This window comes from Ornithorhynchus anatinus, chromosome 3, assembly GCF_004115215.2.
Source record: "Ornithorhynchus anatinus isolate Pmale09 chromosome 3, mOrnAna1.pri.v4, whole genome shotgun sequence".
Classification (NCBI taxonomy): Eukaryota; Metazoa; Chordata; class Mammalia; order Monotremata; family Ornithorhynchidae; genus Ornithorhynchus; species Ornithorhynchus anatinus.
The window spans coordinates 89,167,558-89,183,654 of NC_041730.1; the positions used below are offsets into that span (position 1 = coordinate 89,167,558).

At 44.2% G+C, this 16,097-nt stretch overlaps 1 protein-coding gene across 3 annotated transcripts in view; it reads left to right on the forward strand.

Moving 5' to 3' along the window:
• PBLD (phenazine biosynthesis like protein domain containing) overlaps positions 1-16,097 on the forward strand; it is a 30,002-nt gene that overhangs the window by 2,781 nt on the left and 11,124 nt on the right. Inside the window, exons 2-6 of one of the 3 annotated variants that reach the window (XM_001505956.5) lie at positions 5,925-6,024; positions 8,571-8,669; positions 12,076-12,185; positions 12,278-12,307; positions 15,168-15,256. In XM_001505956.5, the coding sequence (XP_001506006.2) occupies positions 5,925-6,024; positions 8,571-8,669; positions 12,076-12,185; positions 12,278-12,307; positions 15,168-15,256 (428 nt within the window). The remainder of the gene's footprint in view (positions 1-5,924; positions 6,025-8,570; positions 8,670-12,075; positions 12,186-12,277; positions 12,308-15,167; positions 15,257-16,097) is intronic. The other 2 variants (XM_007672287.3, XM_003431320.4) reach the window with 2 other exon arrangements.

Here is a 16,097-nt window from a genome sequence, read left to right on the forward strand (position 1 = left end):
TTCATTCAGTTGTATTTACTGGGTTCTTACTGTGTGCAGAACACTGTACTAAGCACTTGGGAGAGTACAGTACAACAAAAATCAAACACATTCCCTGCCCACAATGAGCTCACAGTCTAAACGGGGAGTGTGAGCCCCATGTGATAAAGGGACTGTGTCCAACCTGCTTAATTTTTATCTCTATTCTAGTGCTTAGAACAGTGTTTGGCACATAGTAAACGCTTAACAAGTACCAACATTAGTATTATTATTATTATACTCTGTGTACTGACTCTGCAGAGAAGTAGAAGTAGTGTACTTTGGAAATTCTTTACAGTATCTACCATCTAGCAGGTTGGCATGCAAACTATGTTACACAGTAGCCTCAAACTTTTTTTATTTTGGGGTATTTGTTAAGAGCTTGGTACGCACCAATACCGCACTAAGCCCTGGGGTGGATAAACTTTCTTTGGAATTGCACAAGGATTGAATTCATTACCTATAAATTGATTAAAAACAAAGGTCATTAGTTTGAGGATGTTGCTGTGGAAATCCTTGTATGGAATAATTGCACTTTGATGTCTGTGTTAAGTATTAACTGAAGCGTTAAATATTCCCAGATTAAAGAGCAGTGACCAGTAGCCACGATTACCAGGCAGCTCAAGTCATTGACTCATATCTCTTGTCAGAGTTTTTAGTGGGTGGAAAGTCATGAACAGAGAACTGTTCAGAGGCCTGAGATATTTGTAATAATAATAACAATGGTATTTAAGTGCTTACTATGTTCCAAGCACTGTTCTAAGCACTGGGGTAAATACAAGGTAATCAGGTTGTCCAGCGTGAGGCTCATATTGAATGTTAGAGAAACAGCATGGCATAGTGGATAGAGCCCTAGTGTGGGGGTCAGAAGGTCATGGGCTCTAGTCCCAGTTTTGCCGCTTCCCTGCTGTGTGACCTTGGGCAAGTCACTTCACTTCTCTGTGCCTCAGTTACTGCATTTGTAAAATGGGGATTGAGGCTCTGAGCCCCACACAGCACAGGAACTGTGTCCAACTTGAATTGCTTGTTCCCCCCCCAGTGCTTAGTACAGTGCCTGGCACATAGTAAATGCTTAAATACTAGAATCATTATTATTATTTTCAAAGGGACAGTTACTTTCCCTACATTCATTCACTTATTCATTCGGTGGTACTTATTGAATGCTTACTGGTATGCAGAGCACTGTCCTAAGTGCTTAGGCGAGTACACTGTAACAATATAATAGACACATTCCACATCCACAACAAGCTTACAGATTTGGAACCAGATGGGCAGAAAGCACTGTGGGTCTAGAGAGAAGAAAGCACTGGGGTTAGGATCAAGTCTCATCAGTGTGACAGGGTGCTGGGGAAAGTACACACTAGAACTACTAACCAATTCCGGAAAACGACCTCCTCTCTTCCCTTTGGAAATAGGATAATCCCTTTGGATAATGGGGTAATGGTTGCCCTGGTTGAAACGGACCTGGGAGCAAGAAACAAGATGGAACTCATCATTTCCAATTTGGGGGTTTTAGATTTTCCCCTCCCTCTGAAACAGTTCCATACGTGGGGATACTATGGTTGTAGTTTTCAACCTGAGCAACAAATACATTCATTTATTCAATTGTATTTATTGACCATTATAGGTAGTGCTTGGGAGAGTACAACAGCCAACTGACACACTCCCTGCCCACAATGAGCTTACAGTTTAAAGGAGGGGAGACAGACATTAATATAAATAAATAAATTATGGCTATGTACATAAGTGCTGTAGGGCTGATGCTGGGGAAGAACAAAGGGAGCAAGTCATTGAGATAAGGTGGAAGCTAGTAGAAGTGACAGTATTTATTATGGGCAGAGCTGTGTGCAGAGCTCTGTACTAAGTCCTGGGACATGGGTTCTGATCCAGGCTTTGCCACATGTCTGCTGTGGCAGACATTATTATTATTATTATCTAATTATTATTTTAAAGAGTTCAATAAAAATGCAGAAAACCTCCTATTTAGAGGTCTTTATGGTATTTGTTAAGCACTTACTATATGCCAGGCAGTGCAGTGGATACAGGCTAATCAGGTCTACATCCCACATGGGGCGCACAATCTAAATCCCCGTTTTACAGATGAGGTAACTGAGGTCCCGAGAAGTGAAGTGACTTGTCCAAGGTTACACAGCAAACAAGTGGAGAATGAGAACCCAGGTCCTTCTGATTCCCAGGCCCATGCTTTATCCACTAAGCCAGACTGCTCTCTTTGTGTGACCAGTCCTGCCTATAGAGTTCAAGTCATTATGATGGCTTCTTCTATATTTTCCTGTTTGCTTGCAGATCTCAATTACAGCCCACTTCTCATTGTCCAGGATAGCACCACTTAGTAGCGCCCAGTTAAAACCATGTCTCCTCCAAGAGGCCTTCCCTGACTAAGCATTATTGAAGGCACATCTCCTCCAAGAGGCCTTCCCAGACTAAGCCCCCCTTTCCTCTTCTCCCACTCCCTTTGCATCACCCTGACTTGCTCCCTTTGCTCTCCCCCCTTCCCAGCCCCTCAGCACTTATATACATATCTGTAATTTATTTATTTGAAATTGCCAACTCCCAGGCCGGGGCTCTTTCCACTAGACCACACTGCTCCTTCAGTGTGTCTGTCTCCCACTGTAGACTGTAAGCTCTTTGTGGGCACAAAGTCTGTGTACAACTCCATTGCATTGTACTCTCCCTGGCAGTTAGTATAGTGCTCAGCACACAGTAAGGACTAAATAAATACCACTGATTGGCTGATAGGCTTATAGAAGCCTGGAAGGGATGTTGTATTGCCAAATTGTATTGATGTCTGTCTCCTCTCCTCTAGACTGTAAGCTTGTTGTGGGCAGGGAATGTGACTGTTTATTGTGGTATTGTACTCTCCCAAGCGCTCAGTACAGTGCTTTGCACACTGTATATGCTCAATAAATATGATGTACCAAGGGGAGATACAAGGTAATCAGATTGGACACAGTCCATGTCCCACATGGAGCTCATGGTCATACTCTCCATTTTGCAGATGAGAAAACCGAGGCTCAGAGAAATTAAATGACTTGCCCAAAGTCACACAACAGAAAAGTAGCATGAACCAGGACTAGAACTCAGTTCTGTCTGACTCCCAGGCGGGGGCTCTTTCCTCTGGGCCACACTGCTCCTTCAGCGTGTCTGTCTCCCCCTGTAGACTGTAAGCTCTTTGTGGGCAGAAGGTCTGTGTACAACTCCATTGCATTGTACTCTCCTTGGCAGTTAGTGTAGTGTTCTGCACACAGTAAGGACTAAATAAATACCGTTGATTGGCTTATAGAAGCCTGGAAGGGATGTTGTATTGCCAAATTGCCACAAGATGGGAGTGTTTTAAAACACATCCTACGGATTTTGATAGTTTGACCTGTATCCTTTCTATGCTAAATTCCCCTGTTTCTGTTTATACTTTTGTGACTTGGACACCAGCAACACAAACACACCCCATTTTCTGTCCAGTGAAGTTTGACTCACTATGGTCAGTCAAAGTTTCCATCCTCTGGCAGACCAAAAGTAACCAATGCTAATGTGTGTGTCAAGCTTGAGGAGAATTTCACATGCTGCATTTCATGGGAATTTAATAGCGGGGGGTAGATGAATGATCTGAAATGAAATCAGAAAAACCTTGGATGAATACAGTGCCCTTTCTCTAATTAAGGGTTTCCACCCCACTTTCCCACCAAACCCTTTAATGATTTTTCCACTTTTGATTCCAGTGCAGGACTCAGGAATGTGATTCCAGTCAGACTAAGTAAGATTTTCCAAGTGCTTTTTTGAAAAGTGAACTTGCACACATTCTGAAGCCTCCGTGATGTAGCGTGACATAGTTATTTTTTTAAATGGTATTTGTTAAATGCTGTCTAGTGCCAGGCACTGTTACTAAGCATTGGGATAGGTACAAGATAATCAGGTTGGACACAGTCCCTCTCCCACGTGGGGCTCACAGTCTTAATCCCCACTGTACAGATGAGGGAACTGAGGCCCAGAGAAGTGAAGTGACTTGCCCAAGGTCACCCAGCAGACAAGTGGCAGAGCTGGGATTAGTTAGAACTCAGGTCCTTTTGACTCTCAGACCTGTGTTCTCTCCATGAGGGCCCTAGCACTACCCTCTAGTGCTTAAATGGTAGAGAACCAAAATTGTACTCTATTATAATTAATTATTATTATTATTATTAAAAAAGTAATAATTATGGTACTTATAATAATGGTATTTATTAAGTGCTTACTATGTGCCATGCACTTTGCTAGGCACTGAGGGAGATACAAGATGATCAGGTTGCCCCACGTGGGGCTCACAGTCTTAATCCTCTTTCTACAGATGAGGGAACTAAGGCACAGAGAAGTTGAATGATTTGCCCAAAGGCACACAGCTGACAAGTGGCACAGCTGGAATTAGAACCCATGACCTCTGACTCCCAAGCCTGTGCTCTTTCCACTAAGCCATGCTGCAATAAGCACTTCCTACGTGCCAAGCACTGTTCTAAGCACTGAGGTAGATAAGTTAATCAGGTTGGATGCAGCCCCTCTCCCCAAGGGGCTCACTAAGAGATCCCCATTTTACAGATTAGGAAACAAGCACAGAGAAGTGAAGAGACTTGCTCAAGGTCACACAGAAGATATGTGGCGGAGCTAGGATTAGAATTCAGGGCTCCTGAGACCCAGACTTGTGGTCTTTCCACTAGGCCACGCTGCTTCCCGTACGTAGAAAAGTGCTTTAATGACTGTGATTGTAGAAGTGCTGGGGTACTGGGTGTTGGGTGAATTAGTCAGTCATATTTATTGAGCACTTACTTTGTGCAAAGCACTGTACTAAGTGCTTGAGACAGTACAATAGAACAATATAACAGACACATTCCCAGCCCACACTGAGCTTACAGTCTAGAAGGGGGAGACAGTAATATAAATAAATACATTACAGATATGTATGTAAGTGCTATGGGATTGGGAATGGAGAATAAAGGGAGCAAGTCAATGTGACGCAGAAGGGAGTGGGAGAAAAGGAAATGAGGGCTTAGTCAGGGAAGGCGTCTTGGAGGAGATGTGCCCATTGAAGGCTTTAGAGGTGGGGAGAATGATTGTCTGTCTGTTGGTGACAGGAATGTGGGTGAGAGATCGGCGGAGAGATAGACAAGACCGAGGTACAGTGAGAAGGTTAGCTAGCATTAGAGGAGCGAAGTGTGCCGGCTGGGTTATTGTAGGAGAGTGGCGAAGTGAGGTCAGGGGCAAGGTGAATGAGTTGTTTAATGTGGAGGTGGATGGGTAACCACTGGAGTTTCTTGAAGAGTGGAGAAACATGGACTGAACATTTTTGTTCTTCGCCTTGACTACGTTCTTCCCCTTGACTCTATTTATTGCCATTGTTCTTGTCTGTCTGTCTCCCCCGATTAGACTGTAAGCCCGTCAAACGGCAGGGACTGTCTCTATCTGTTGCCGACTTGTTCATTCCAAGCGCTTAGTAGAGTGCTCTGCACATAGTAAGCGCTCAATAAATACTATTGAATTAAATACTATTGAATTGAATTTTTGTAGAACAATGATCCGGGCAGCAGAGAATGTGGATGTAGGTGAGACTGTGACCCAGGAAACCTGAAGAGGAGAAAGTTAAATTGGGAATGCCTCCTGGAGGAGGTGGGGTTTCAGGAGGGTTTTGAAGGTGGGGAGAGCTGTGTGGTCTGGTAGATTTGGAGGGGAGGGAGTTTTTGACTTGGTATTTGAGTGTTGATTTTTAATGAATTCCTATGGTGTGTTTTTTCAGCTCCCTCACTCAGAGATTCCTTCCTATAAAGAAAATCTCTAGTTCTCAATATAAGAGGTTAATACTGTTTTCTGGACACGTCACCTGCATGTCCTGGATCTTGAGTTGAAATGCCTCATTGTTTCTAATCTAGGAATTGGATGAAGATAAACACCAAAAAATCGCAAGAGAAATGAACCTCTCTGAAACCGCCTTCATCCGAAAACTACACCCAACAGATGATTTCACCCAAAGTAAGTCTGCAAGTGTATTTGAAATATCCCTCACAAGGACATAGAATCTCACTCTTATAGGGTCACAAGAAATGAGCACAGTACTGAGAGCTGAAATAGACACAAGCTAATCAGGTTGGACACAGTCCATGTCCCAAAGGGGACTCCATAGTCTTAATCCCCATTAAGATTAAGTACCTAGTGCCAAGCGATGGAGATGAGCAAATTTTAAAAATAATTCTGTGTGAAATTCATCTCCTGGGAGCCAGCGTGGCCTAGTGGATAAAACACGGGCCTGGGAGTCAGAGAGACCTGGGTTCTAATCTCGGCTCTGTTGCGTGTCTGCTGTGTGATCTTGGATAAGTCACTTCACTTCTCTCGGCCTAAGTTACCTCTTCTGTAAAATGGGGGTTCATTCATTCATTCAATAGCATTTACTGCGTGCTTAGTATGTGCAGAGCACTGTACTAAGCGCTGGAATGTACAATTTGGCAAAGATAGAGAACATCCCTGCCCCACAATGGGCTCACAGTCTAAACAGGGGAGGCAGAAAGCAAAATAAAACAGAACTAAACAAAACAAGTAGTCTGGTGTCAATATCATCGATAAATAGAATCTTAGATGTATACACATCATTAAAATAAATAGAGTAATAAATAATATATACGAATATGCATAGTGCTGTGGGGCGGGATAAGGGGAAATGGGGAGGGGAGGAGGAGCAGAGGGAAAGGGACGATTCAGTCTGGGAAGGCCTCTTGGAGGAGGTGAGCTGTCAGTAGGGCTTTGAAGAGGGGACGAGTTAGTTTGGGGGATGTGAGGAGGGAGGACATTCCAGGTCAGCGGTAGGACGTGGGCCAGGGGTCGAAGATGGGACAGGTGCGAACGAGGGACCGTGAGGAGGTGAGTGGCAGAGGAGCAGAGTGTAGAGGATGGGCAGTAGAAAGAGAGAAGGGAGGTGAGGTAAGAGGGGACAAGGTGATGGAGAGCTCTGAAGCCAAGAGTGAGGCGGGTTGAGACTGTGAGCCCCATTTAGGACATGGGCTGTGTCCGACCTGATTAGCAGAAGCAGCATGGCTCAGTGGAAAGAGCCCGGGCTTGGGAGTCAGAGGTCATGGGTTCGAATTCCCGCTCCACCACTTGTCAGCTGTGTGACTGTGGGCAAGTCACTTAACTTCTCTGTGCCTCAGTTACCTCATCTGTCAAATGGAGATTGAGACTGTGAGCCTCACAAGGGACAATCTGATTACCCTATATCCACCCCAGCACTTAGAACAGTGCTCTGCGCATAGTAAGCGCTTAAATACCAACATTGTTATTATTATTAGCTTGTGTCTATCTCAGGGCTTAGTACAGTTCCTGACATATAGTAAGTGCGTAACAAATACCATAAAAAAATTCCTGATAATTGACTTGTATTTTGAACTTGTCATTCATCTCGCTGTTCACTATGGGGATAATGGGATCCTACCATCAGGGGAGAGCTCTCAGTTTTCTTGTGCTCATCTCCCCTTTTAAGAACTCTGGGAATCAGAAAATTTGTGACCTAATCCCAGCTCTGCCATTTACTTGCTGTGACACTGGGCAAAGCACTTAACTTCTCTGTGCCTTGGTTTCCTCATCTATAAAATGGGCATTACTCTACCTGTTCTCCCTCTTGCTTGTTAGCCCCAGGTGGGGCAGGGACTGCTGATCTGATTATCTGGTATCTTAGTACTTAGAACAATGATAACTGTGGTATTTAAATGTTTACTCTGCACCAAGTACAACACTAAGTACTGGGGTAAAATACAAGGTAATTAGGCTTGATACATACATAGGAAGCACTTAACAAGCAAAAACTCCTCCGTATTGGCTTCAGAGCTGTCCATCACGTTGCCCCTTCTTACCTCACCTCCCTTCTCTCCTTCTCCATCCCAGCCCCCACACTCCGCTCCTCTGGTGCTAATCTTCTCACTGTGCTCTAATCTTCTCACTGTGCCTCATTCTCACCTGCCCTGCCATCAACCCCTGGCCCACGTCCTACCTCTGGCCTGGAACACCCTCCCTCCTCAAATCTGCCCCACAATCATTCTTTTCTCCCCCCTTCAAACCCTTATTGAAGGCTCACCTCCTCCAAGAGGCTTTCCCAGACTAAGCCCCCATTTACCTCAGCTCCCCCTCCCTTCTGCATCACCTCAACTTGCTCCCTTTGCTCTTTCACTCCCCACCCCACACGTATATTTGTATATATCTATAATTCTATTTATACTGATGCCTCTTTACTTGTTTTGATGTGCATATATCTATAATCCTATTTATATTGATGCCCATTTACTTGTTTTGATGTCAGTCTCCCCTCTTCTAGACTGTGAGCCCGGTGTGGGTGGGGATTGTCTCTATTGCTGAATGTACTTTCAATAAATACCATTAAATGAATGACTTAAATATCATGATTACTATTGTTATCTTTTTTTTTTGTTCTGTGGATCTTTTGGTAAATATTTAGTAATCGATAACCAAAAAAGAGGAGGAGATCAATCTGCTTCTGTAAATTACAAACTCTGACATTTTGTTTTTCTACTAAGGTTCGTGCTTTGGGTTAAGATGGTTCACGCCAACCAGTGAAGTCCCTCTCTGTGGACACGCCACCCTCGCCTCCGCCGCGGTACTATTTCACAAGAGAAGTAAAGTTTCCAGTGCCTCCCCACCTCTCCCCTGCCAACAATTTAGAAATAGCACAGGATTTTCAACTCAAGTCATTTTTTATCATACCGTTCTTCAGCAACCAACTCATCAGTTATACATGGGCCTAGACCACTTAGTATTTCACATGCATTTGTTATGGCAATTTGAGGTGAAATATAGAAAGTACTACCAGCCAATTTTATTTTTAGTCATTTTCAGGTTGGTGGTACTGGGGTAGGGACTAGGCAGAAGATATGGTTCCCCCACATAATGGTGTTAAATTTAGAATCTGGTCTCATGAGTCAGAAGATTTCCTCTCCCTGTACCCAAAGTGTCAGTGTCTGGCTAGGTAGCGGCACTTTAAAAGGTGCTCTGAGGAGCAAGGTGCTCTGAGGAGCAAGGAGGTGTCACATAGGGCGTGAAAATGCCATTAGGCCTGAGAAGCAGCATAAGAGAGTGGAAAGAGCATGGGCCTGAGAAGTCAAGGGGCCTGGGTTCTAATCCTGGATCCGCCACTCGCCTGCTCCGTAACCTTGGGCAAGGTTCTTAACGGAGGCATTCGGTGCCTCAATTTTCTCATCTGGGAAGAGGGGATTAAATGCTTGTCCTCTGTCACTCTTGGAAGGTGAGCCCCTTTTGGGATAATAATAATAATAATAATAATGATGGTATTTGTCAAGTGCTTACTATGTGCAAAGCACTGTTCTAAGCCTGGGGGGAATACAAGGTGATCAGGTTGTCCCACGTGGGGCTCACAGTTTTAATCCCCATTTTCCAGATGAGGTAACTGAGGCACAGAGAAGTTAAGTGACTTGCCCAGAGTCACACAGCCAGCAAGCAGTGGAGCAGGGATTAGAACCCATGACCTCTGACTCCCCAGCCCAGGCTCTGTCCATTGAGCAATGCTGCTTCTCATCCAACCTGGTTCTTGGGTATCAGCACCAGTTCTTAGTACTGATCTTGGCATATAGTAAGCATTTAACAAATACCACTGTTATCTTGGCATAATGGCTAGAGCATGGGCCTGGGAATCAGAAGGTCATGGGTTCTAATTCGTGCTCCACCACTTATCTGCTGTGTGATCTTGGGCAAGTCATTTCTCTGTGTCTCAGTTCCCTCATTTATAAAATAAGATTTAGACTTTAAGCCATATGTGGGACAGGGACTGTGTCCAACCTGATAAGGTTGTGTCTACCCCACATAGAACAGTGCCTTGCACATAGTAAGCGCTTAACAGTTCCCTCATCTGTAAAATGGGGATTAAGACTGTGAGCCCCACGTGGGACAACCTGATTCCCCTATGTCTACCCCAGCGCTTAGAACAGTGCTCGGCACATAGTAAGCGCTTAACAAATACCAACATTATTATTATTAACAAATACCACAGTTTATTATTATTATTATTATTATTTTGGCTCTCTTTTGTTTGTGGGCTTTTGCAGCATGGAGACTGGGTGGCTTGGGCTGTGTTTTTGCGTTTGCTCTGGGAGTCTGTCGTGACTCAACAACATAATAATAATAATAATAATGTTGGTATTTGTTAAGCGCTTACTATGTGCCGAGCACTGTTCTAAGCGCTGGGATAGTCACAGGGGAGTCAGGTTGTCCCACGTGGGGCTCACAGTCTTAATCCCCATTTTACAGATGAGGTAACTGAGGCACAGAGAAGTTAAGTGACTTGCCCAAAGTCACACAGCTGACAAGTGGGCTCAGGCTTCTCCACCCATCAGTCTGACCAGTGTATCAAGAACCTGGTCACGGAACAATAAGAGGTCAACAGCTCAGTATACAGAAAGGTTACTGTTAATCTCTGTTCTCCTCAGGGAAGACCATGGGAAGGTATTGCCTAGTGGAAAGAGCACGGGCCTGTGAGGCAGAAGGACCAGGGTTCTAGTCCTGTCTCTGGTACTTGTCTGCTGTGTGACCTTGGGCAAGTCACTTCACTTTCCAGGGCCTCAGTTTGCTCATCTCTGAAATGAGGACAAGATGCCTGTTCTCCATTCCTCCTAGACTGTGGGCCCAATGAAGAATGGGACTAGGTCAGATCTGTTTATAATGGCACTTAGTAAGCACTTAACAAATACCATGCTTATTATTATCATTATGCCCAACTAGCTTGGATTACTTATCTTCCAATTTGATCCAAATTGGAATCAATTTGGATAGGCAGCTGCCTGGTTAGAGAGGATTCATTGCACCAATCAGTCGTATTTATTGAACATTTTATTGAACATTGACTGAGAGCAGAGCACTCTTGGGAGAGTAAAATATAACAATAGACACATTCCCTGCCCACAGTGAGCCTACTGCCTAGAGGCACATCTCCAAGAGGCCTTCCCTGACTAAACCCTCTTTTCCTTTTCTTCAATTCCCTTCTGTATCACCCTGACTTTCTTCCTTTGTTCATCCCCCCTCCCAGCCCCAAAGTACTTATGTATGTATCTGTAATTTATTTATTTCTGTTAATGTCTGTCTCCCCCTCTAGACTGTAGGCTCACTCTGGGCAAGGAATGTGTCTGTTAAATTCCATTCTCCCAAGCACTTAGTACAGTGCTGTGCACTCAGTAAATACGACTGACTGATTGACTAGAGGGTAAGGCAATCATTAATATAAATAAATTACAGATATGTACATAAGTGCTGTGGAGCTGAGGATGGTGGGGTGAATAAAGGGAGCAAATCAGGGCGACACGGAAGGGAGTGGGAGAAAAGGAAATGATGGCTTAGTCAGGGAAGGCCTCTTGGAGAAGATGTGCCCTCAACAAGGCGCGTTTTCAACTTTCTAAAGAAAAAAGCTTTGCTATAGCATTTATTCATTAAAGTCAAATCAAAACGGGAGTGTTGTTTTACATTTAGATATGTCACACAGCAGACCAATTGTATTTGTTAAGCACTTACTATGTGTCAGGAACTATAGTAAGTGCAAGGATAGATATAAGCTAATCAGGTTGGACACAGTTCAAGTTCCACATGGGGCTCACAGTCTTAATCCCCATTTTATAGATGAGGTAATCGAGGGCCAGAGAAGTTGAGTGAGTTGCCTAAGGTCACCCAGCAGATAAGTGGCAGAGCCAGAATTAGAATCCAGATCCTTCTGACTCCCAGGCCCATGGTCTATTCACTAGGTCATGCTGCCTCTCAAGGAAGAGACACACAAAGAGAAAGCGTAAAAGCATTGTAAACTTTATTGTTAAATTTAAAACTGTAAAAGACACCATGTATAATTGAAAGTGTGAGCAGAAAGTTAGAAACGGATACAATATTGAGAAGGACTATCGATTCAGGCAGATATATACCACTTTGGAGAGAAATGTTCAAAGTGTATTTTAAAGAGAGTTGCCCTGTTTCCTCAACCCTTTTCTAATGATCAGTTTCCTTTTTGAAAAAATGATATTCTCTTGCCAGAAAATATCAACTCTACTCTAACTTTTGTAACGCTGAGTGGGGAACTAAAGGCCAGACAAGTAGAAGATGACATAGTACTGGACCTGCCCCTTTATTCAACTTACATTCAGGTCAGTTATGGATTCTTAGTGTTTCAAAATGGGTTCCCCCCCGGGATCATGCTTGTTTTAAAACATGTGTTTGCTTTCTTTTTAAAATCCAGGATTCCCAGGAAGTAGACGACATGATAAAGGTTGGTTCCTGAAATGCAAAGGCTTATGGAAGTACTTATTAGCTGAGCACTGGCTGGGTATTTGTGTCACCTCCAGAGAGCAAAGCCAGGGAGATGTGGTTACACAGATGCTGAGATTAAGCCTAGAGTCAAGCACAATCAATCAATCAGTGGTATTTATTAAGCGCTTACTGTGTGCAGAGCACTGTACTAAAGTGCTTGGGAGAGTACAGTGCAGCAGAATTAGCAGACACCTTCCCTGCCTATAACAGGCTTGCAGTCTAGAGTGGGGAGACAGACAATAATATGAATACATAAGTAACAATCCAATTCAGGTTTAAAGTTCATCTGATGGAAAAGCAGCCTTGTTTTTGCAAAGAAGCCTCCAGTGCCTTGATTTGGCTCATGGGTCATAGAAACAGGCCTGGGAGTCAGAAGGTCATGGGTTCTAATCTCTGCTCCACCACTTGTTTGTTTTATGACCTTGGGCAAGTCACTTAACTTCTCTGTGCCTGTTACCTCACCTGTAAAATGGGGATTGAGACTGAGCCCGAAGTGGGACAGGGACTGTGTCCAACCCAGTACTTATCTCCACACCAGTGTTTAGTACAGTGCCTGGCATGTAGTAAGCATTTAACAAATGCCCCAATTATTGTTATTATTAGAAATAATTACAGAAGAGTTCTCTCAGCTCAGGCATCCCATGCATACTTATCTCAAGCTTCCTTGGATGTTCTTCAAGGGTGGTGGTTCTATCATTCAGTCAATCAGTGTTATTTATTGAGCGTGTATGGTCTGTAGAGTACAGTACTAAGGCTTTGGGAGGCATGATGCCTAACCTCAAGTGGGGTAGGTGGGGAGCTTACAATCTAGTGGTTTTCTTTGTTTTCATTTTTACATGGTAGGCAGCAGAGGGCCTGTCTCCTGTTTGGCTCATTCATTCATTCAGTTGTATTTATTGAGCGCTTACTGTGTGCAGAGCATTGTAGTAAGCACTTGAAGTACTGTACAACAATAAACAGTGACATTCCCTTCCCACACCAAGAAGCCTAAGGACCACCTCGCTCCTCTCCTACTATAACCCAGCCCACACACTGCTCCTCTAATGCCTAGCTTCTCACTGTACCTCAGTTTCATCTTCCTCACCGCCAACCTCTCACCCTTGTCCTGCCTCTGGCCAGGAATGCCCTCCCTCCTTATATCTGACAGACTCTTCCCCTTCTTCAAAGCCTTATTGAAAGCACATCTCCTTCAAGAGACCTTCTCTGACTAAACCCTCCTTTCCTCTCCTCCCTTCTACGTCGCCCTGACTTGCTTCCTTATTCATCCCCCCTCCTAGCTGCACAGCACTTATGTGCTTATCCATAATTTATATTTACTTATATTAATGTCTGTCTCCCCCTCTAGACTGTAAGCTCATTGTGGGCAGGGAATGTATCTGTTATATTATCCTCTCCCAAGCACTTAGTACAGCACTGTGCATACCTTAAGCACTCAATAAATACGATTGACTGACTGATTGCCCCCTAACTGCCCTAGCAGTTTTCCCCATTCTGACTTCTGCTGTACCCCTTAAGCACTTGCTATTTACCCCTCTCTCACCCCACAACACTTAAATACATTTCCTTACACTCTGCCATTTCCTCTGTCATTTATTTTGTCAGTCTTACCCCTCTAGACTTTAAGCTCCCTGTGGGCAGGGATCGTGCCTACCGATTCTATTGCATTGTAACTCCCAAGTGTTTAGTACAGTGCTCTGCACACTGTAAGCATGCAACAGGGAAGCAGCGTGGCCTAGTGGATAAAGCATGGGCCTGGAAGCTAGATGACCAGGGTTCTGGTCTAGATTCTGCCACTTGCCTGCTGTGTGATTTTGGGCAAGTCACTTAACTTCTCTGTGCCTCAGTTTCCTCAATTACAAAATGAGGATTCAATACCTATTCTTCCTCTTACTTAGACTGTGAGCCCTATGTGGGACAGGGTCTCTATCCAGCCTGATTAACTTGTATCTACCCCAATGCTTAGACTAATACTTGACACATAATAAGAATTTAACAAATAAGCCCCCCTGAAAAAATATACCATTGATGATAATAATGATGGCATTTCTTAAGCACTTACTATGTGCCAAGCACTGTTCTAAGCACTGGGGGAGATACAAGTTATCGGTTTGTCCCAGATGGGGCTCAGTCCTAATCCCCATTTTACATAGCTAACTGAGGCACAGAGAAGTTAAGCGACTAGCTCAAAGTCACACTGCTGACAAGTGGCAGAGATGGGATTCAAACCCACAACCTCTGACTCTCAAGCCCGTGCTCTTGCCACTAAGCCATGCTGATTATGTGTATGGCGGAGGGGGCAATGGGCAAACTCCAGTGAGGCAGTTTGGTTTGGGGGTGGGGAGAGGGAAGAAGAAGTTAAGTAGTGCCATTACCATGTGACCTTGGGTAAGTCACTTCGCTTTTCTGCGCCTTAGTTACCTCATCGGTAAAATGGGTATTGAGACTAGGAGCCCCAAGTAGGAAAGGGACTGTGTCAAAAGAGATTATCTCGTATCTACCCCAGTGCTTAGTACAGTGGCTGGCTCATAATAAGCACTTAACAAATAGCACAATTGTTATTGTTATTGTAATAATAATAATTAGCCCAGGGCCCTGCTGACCTGGATCCGGCCCTAGGCCCCCTCTGAATTCCCAGGATTAAGGTCCCAAACATAGACACGGACAGTAATCAGTGAGTAGGTGATTGTCAGGGGGGCACCTCAGTCATCTTAATAAGACCTGTGATCATTTAGTTGCTCCTACACAAGTTGGGAACATTCCCAGTAGCTCTGCCCTGGAGATTTTTTTTGTTTCCAGTTTCATGAAGCACTCTTTTTCAGGCAGCAGTAGGAGATGTGCAGATTCAGGATATTCGTTATTCTCCAGACATCAAGAAACTCCTCGTTCGCCTCAGTGATAAGTATGAAAGGTAAGCAGAACTTTCACTGGAATCAAATTTTTTGAATCACATAAGTCCCTTTCTGGCTAGCTGAACTTCATCATGTGCATCATCATTTTTAATGATATTTATTGAGTGCTTACTGTGTGCAGAGCACTGTACTGAGCTCTTGGGAGAGTACAATATTACAATATAATATTTGGTGGACATGTTCCCTGCCCACAGTAACTTTTTTAAATTGGTTTTTGGTCGTGGTTTCTTTGGGTACAAGAGGGGAATTAGATCCACTTTCATTGGCTTTGTACTTTGCAGTAAGGTGGGAAAGTGCTTGCTGTTATTTTCCCTTTAGTAGAGACTCTTATATCTGAATTTGAGGCCACCTACTTTTATTTCCCTATCCTGGTCTCCTTCATCAGGAGAGGCCATTTTGGGCCACTGGGTTCTTAGGGTAAGGTGACCCAGAAATCTGAGGCTGGGTGAAGCCTAAAGGGGTGGGGTCAGAAAGACTAAGAGGGGAGAGGAGGAGGAAGGGAAAAGGAAAGGGAGGGGGACAGAGGAGAAGAGGAGAAGGAAGTGAATGAGATAGTTTTTGTCGTCTATTGCTGTCTCTCACCATTTGGAGATTTGAGGCCAGCGCAGGCATCACCACCCTCTCTACGAGCCACCCATCTGCTACCATAGCCCAGAGGGCAGCAGAAGATTCTGGGATGTGGCATCTCTCAAGCCCCACCTTCCCAAGACTTGGACCCCATGGTCCCTGAGTTCAGGCAGTTGTGATGACCTTCCCTCTCTTCTCCCTTTCTCACTCCTTGTGTGCCCTCTCACTCAATCAATCAATCGATCAGTGAGTTGTATTTATTGAACACTTACT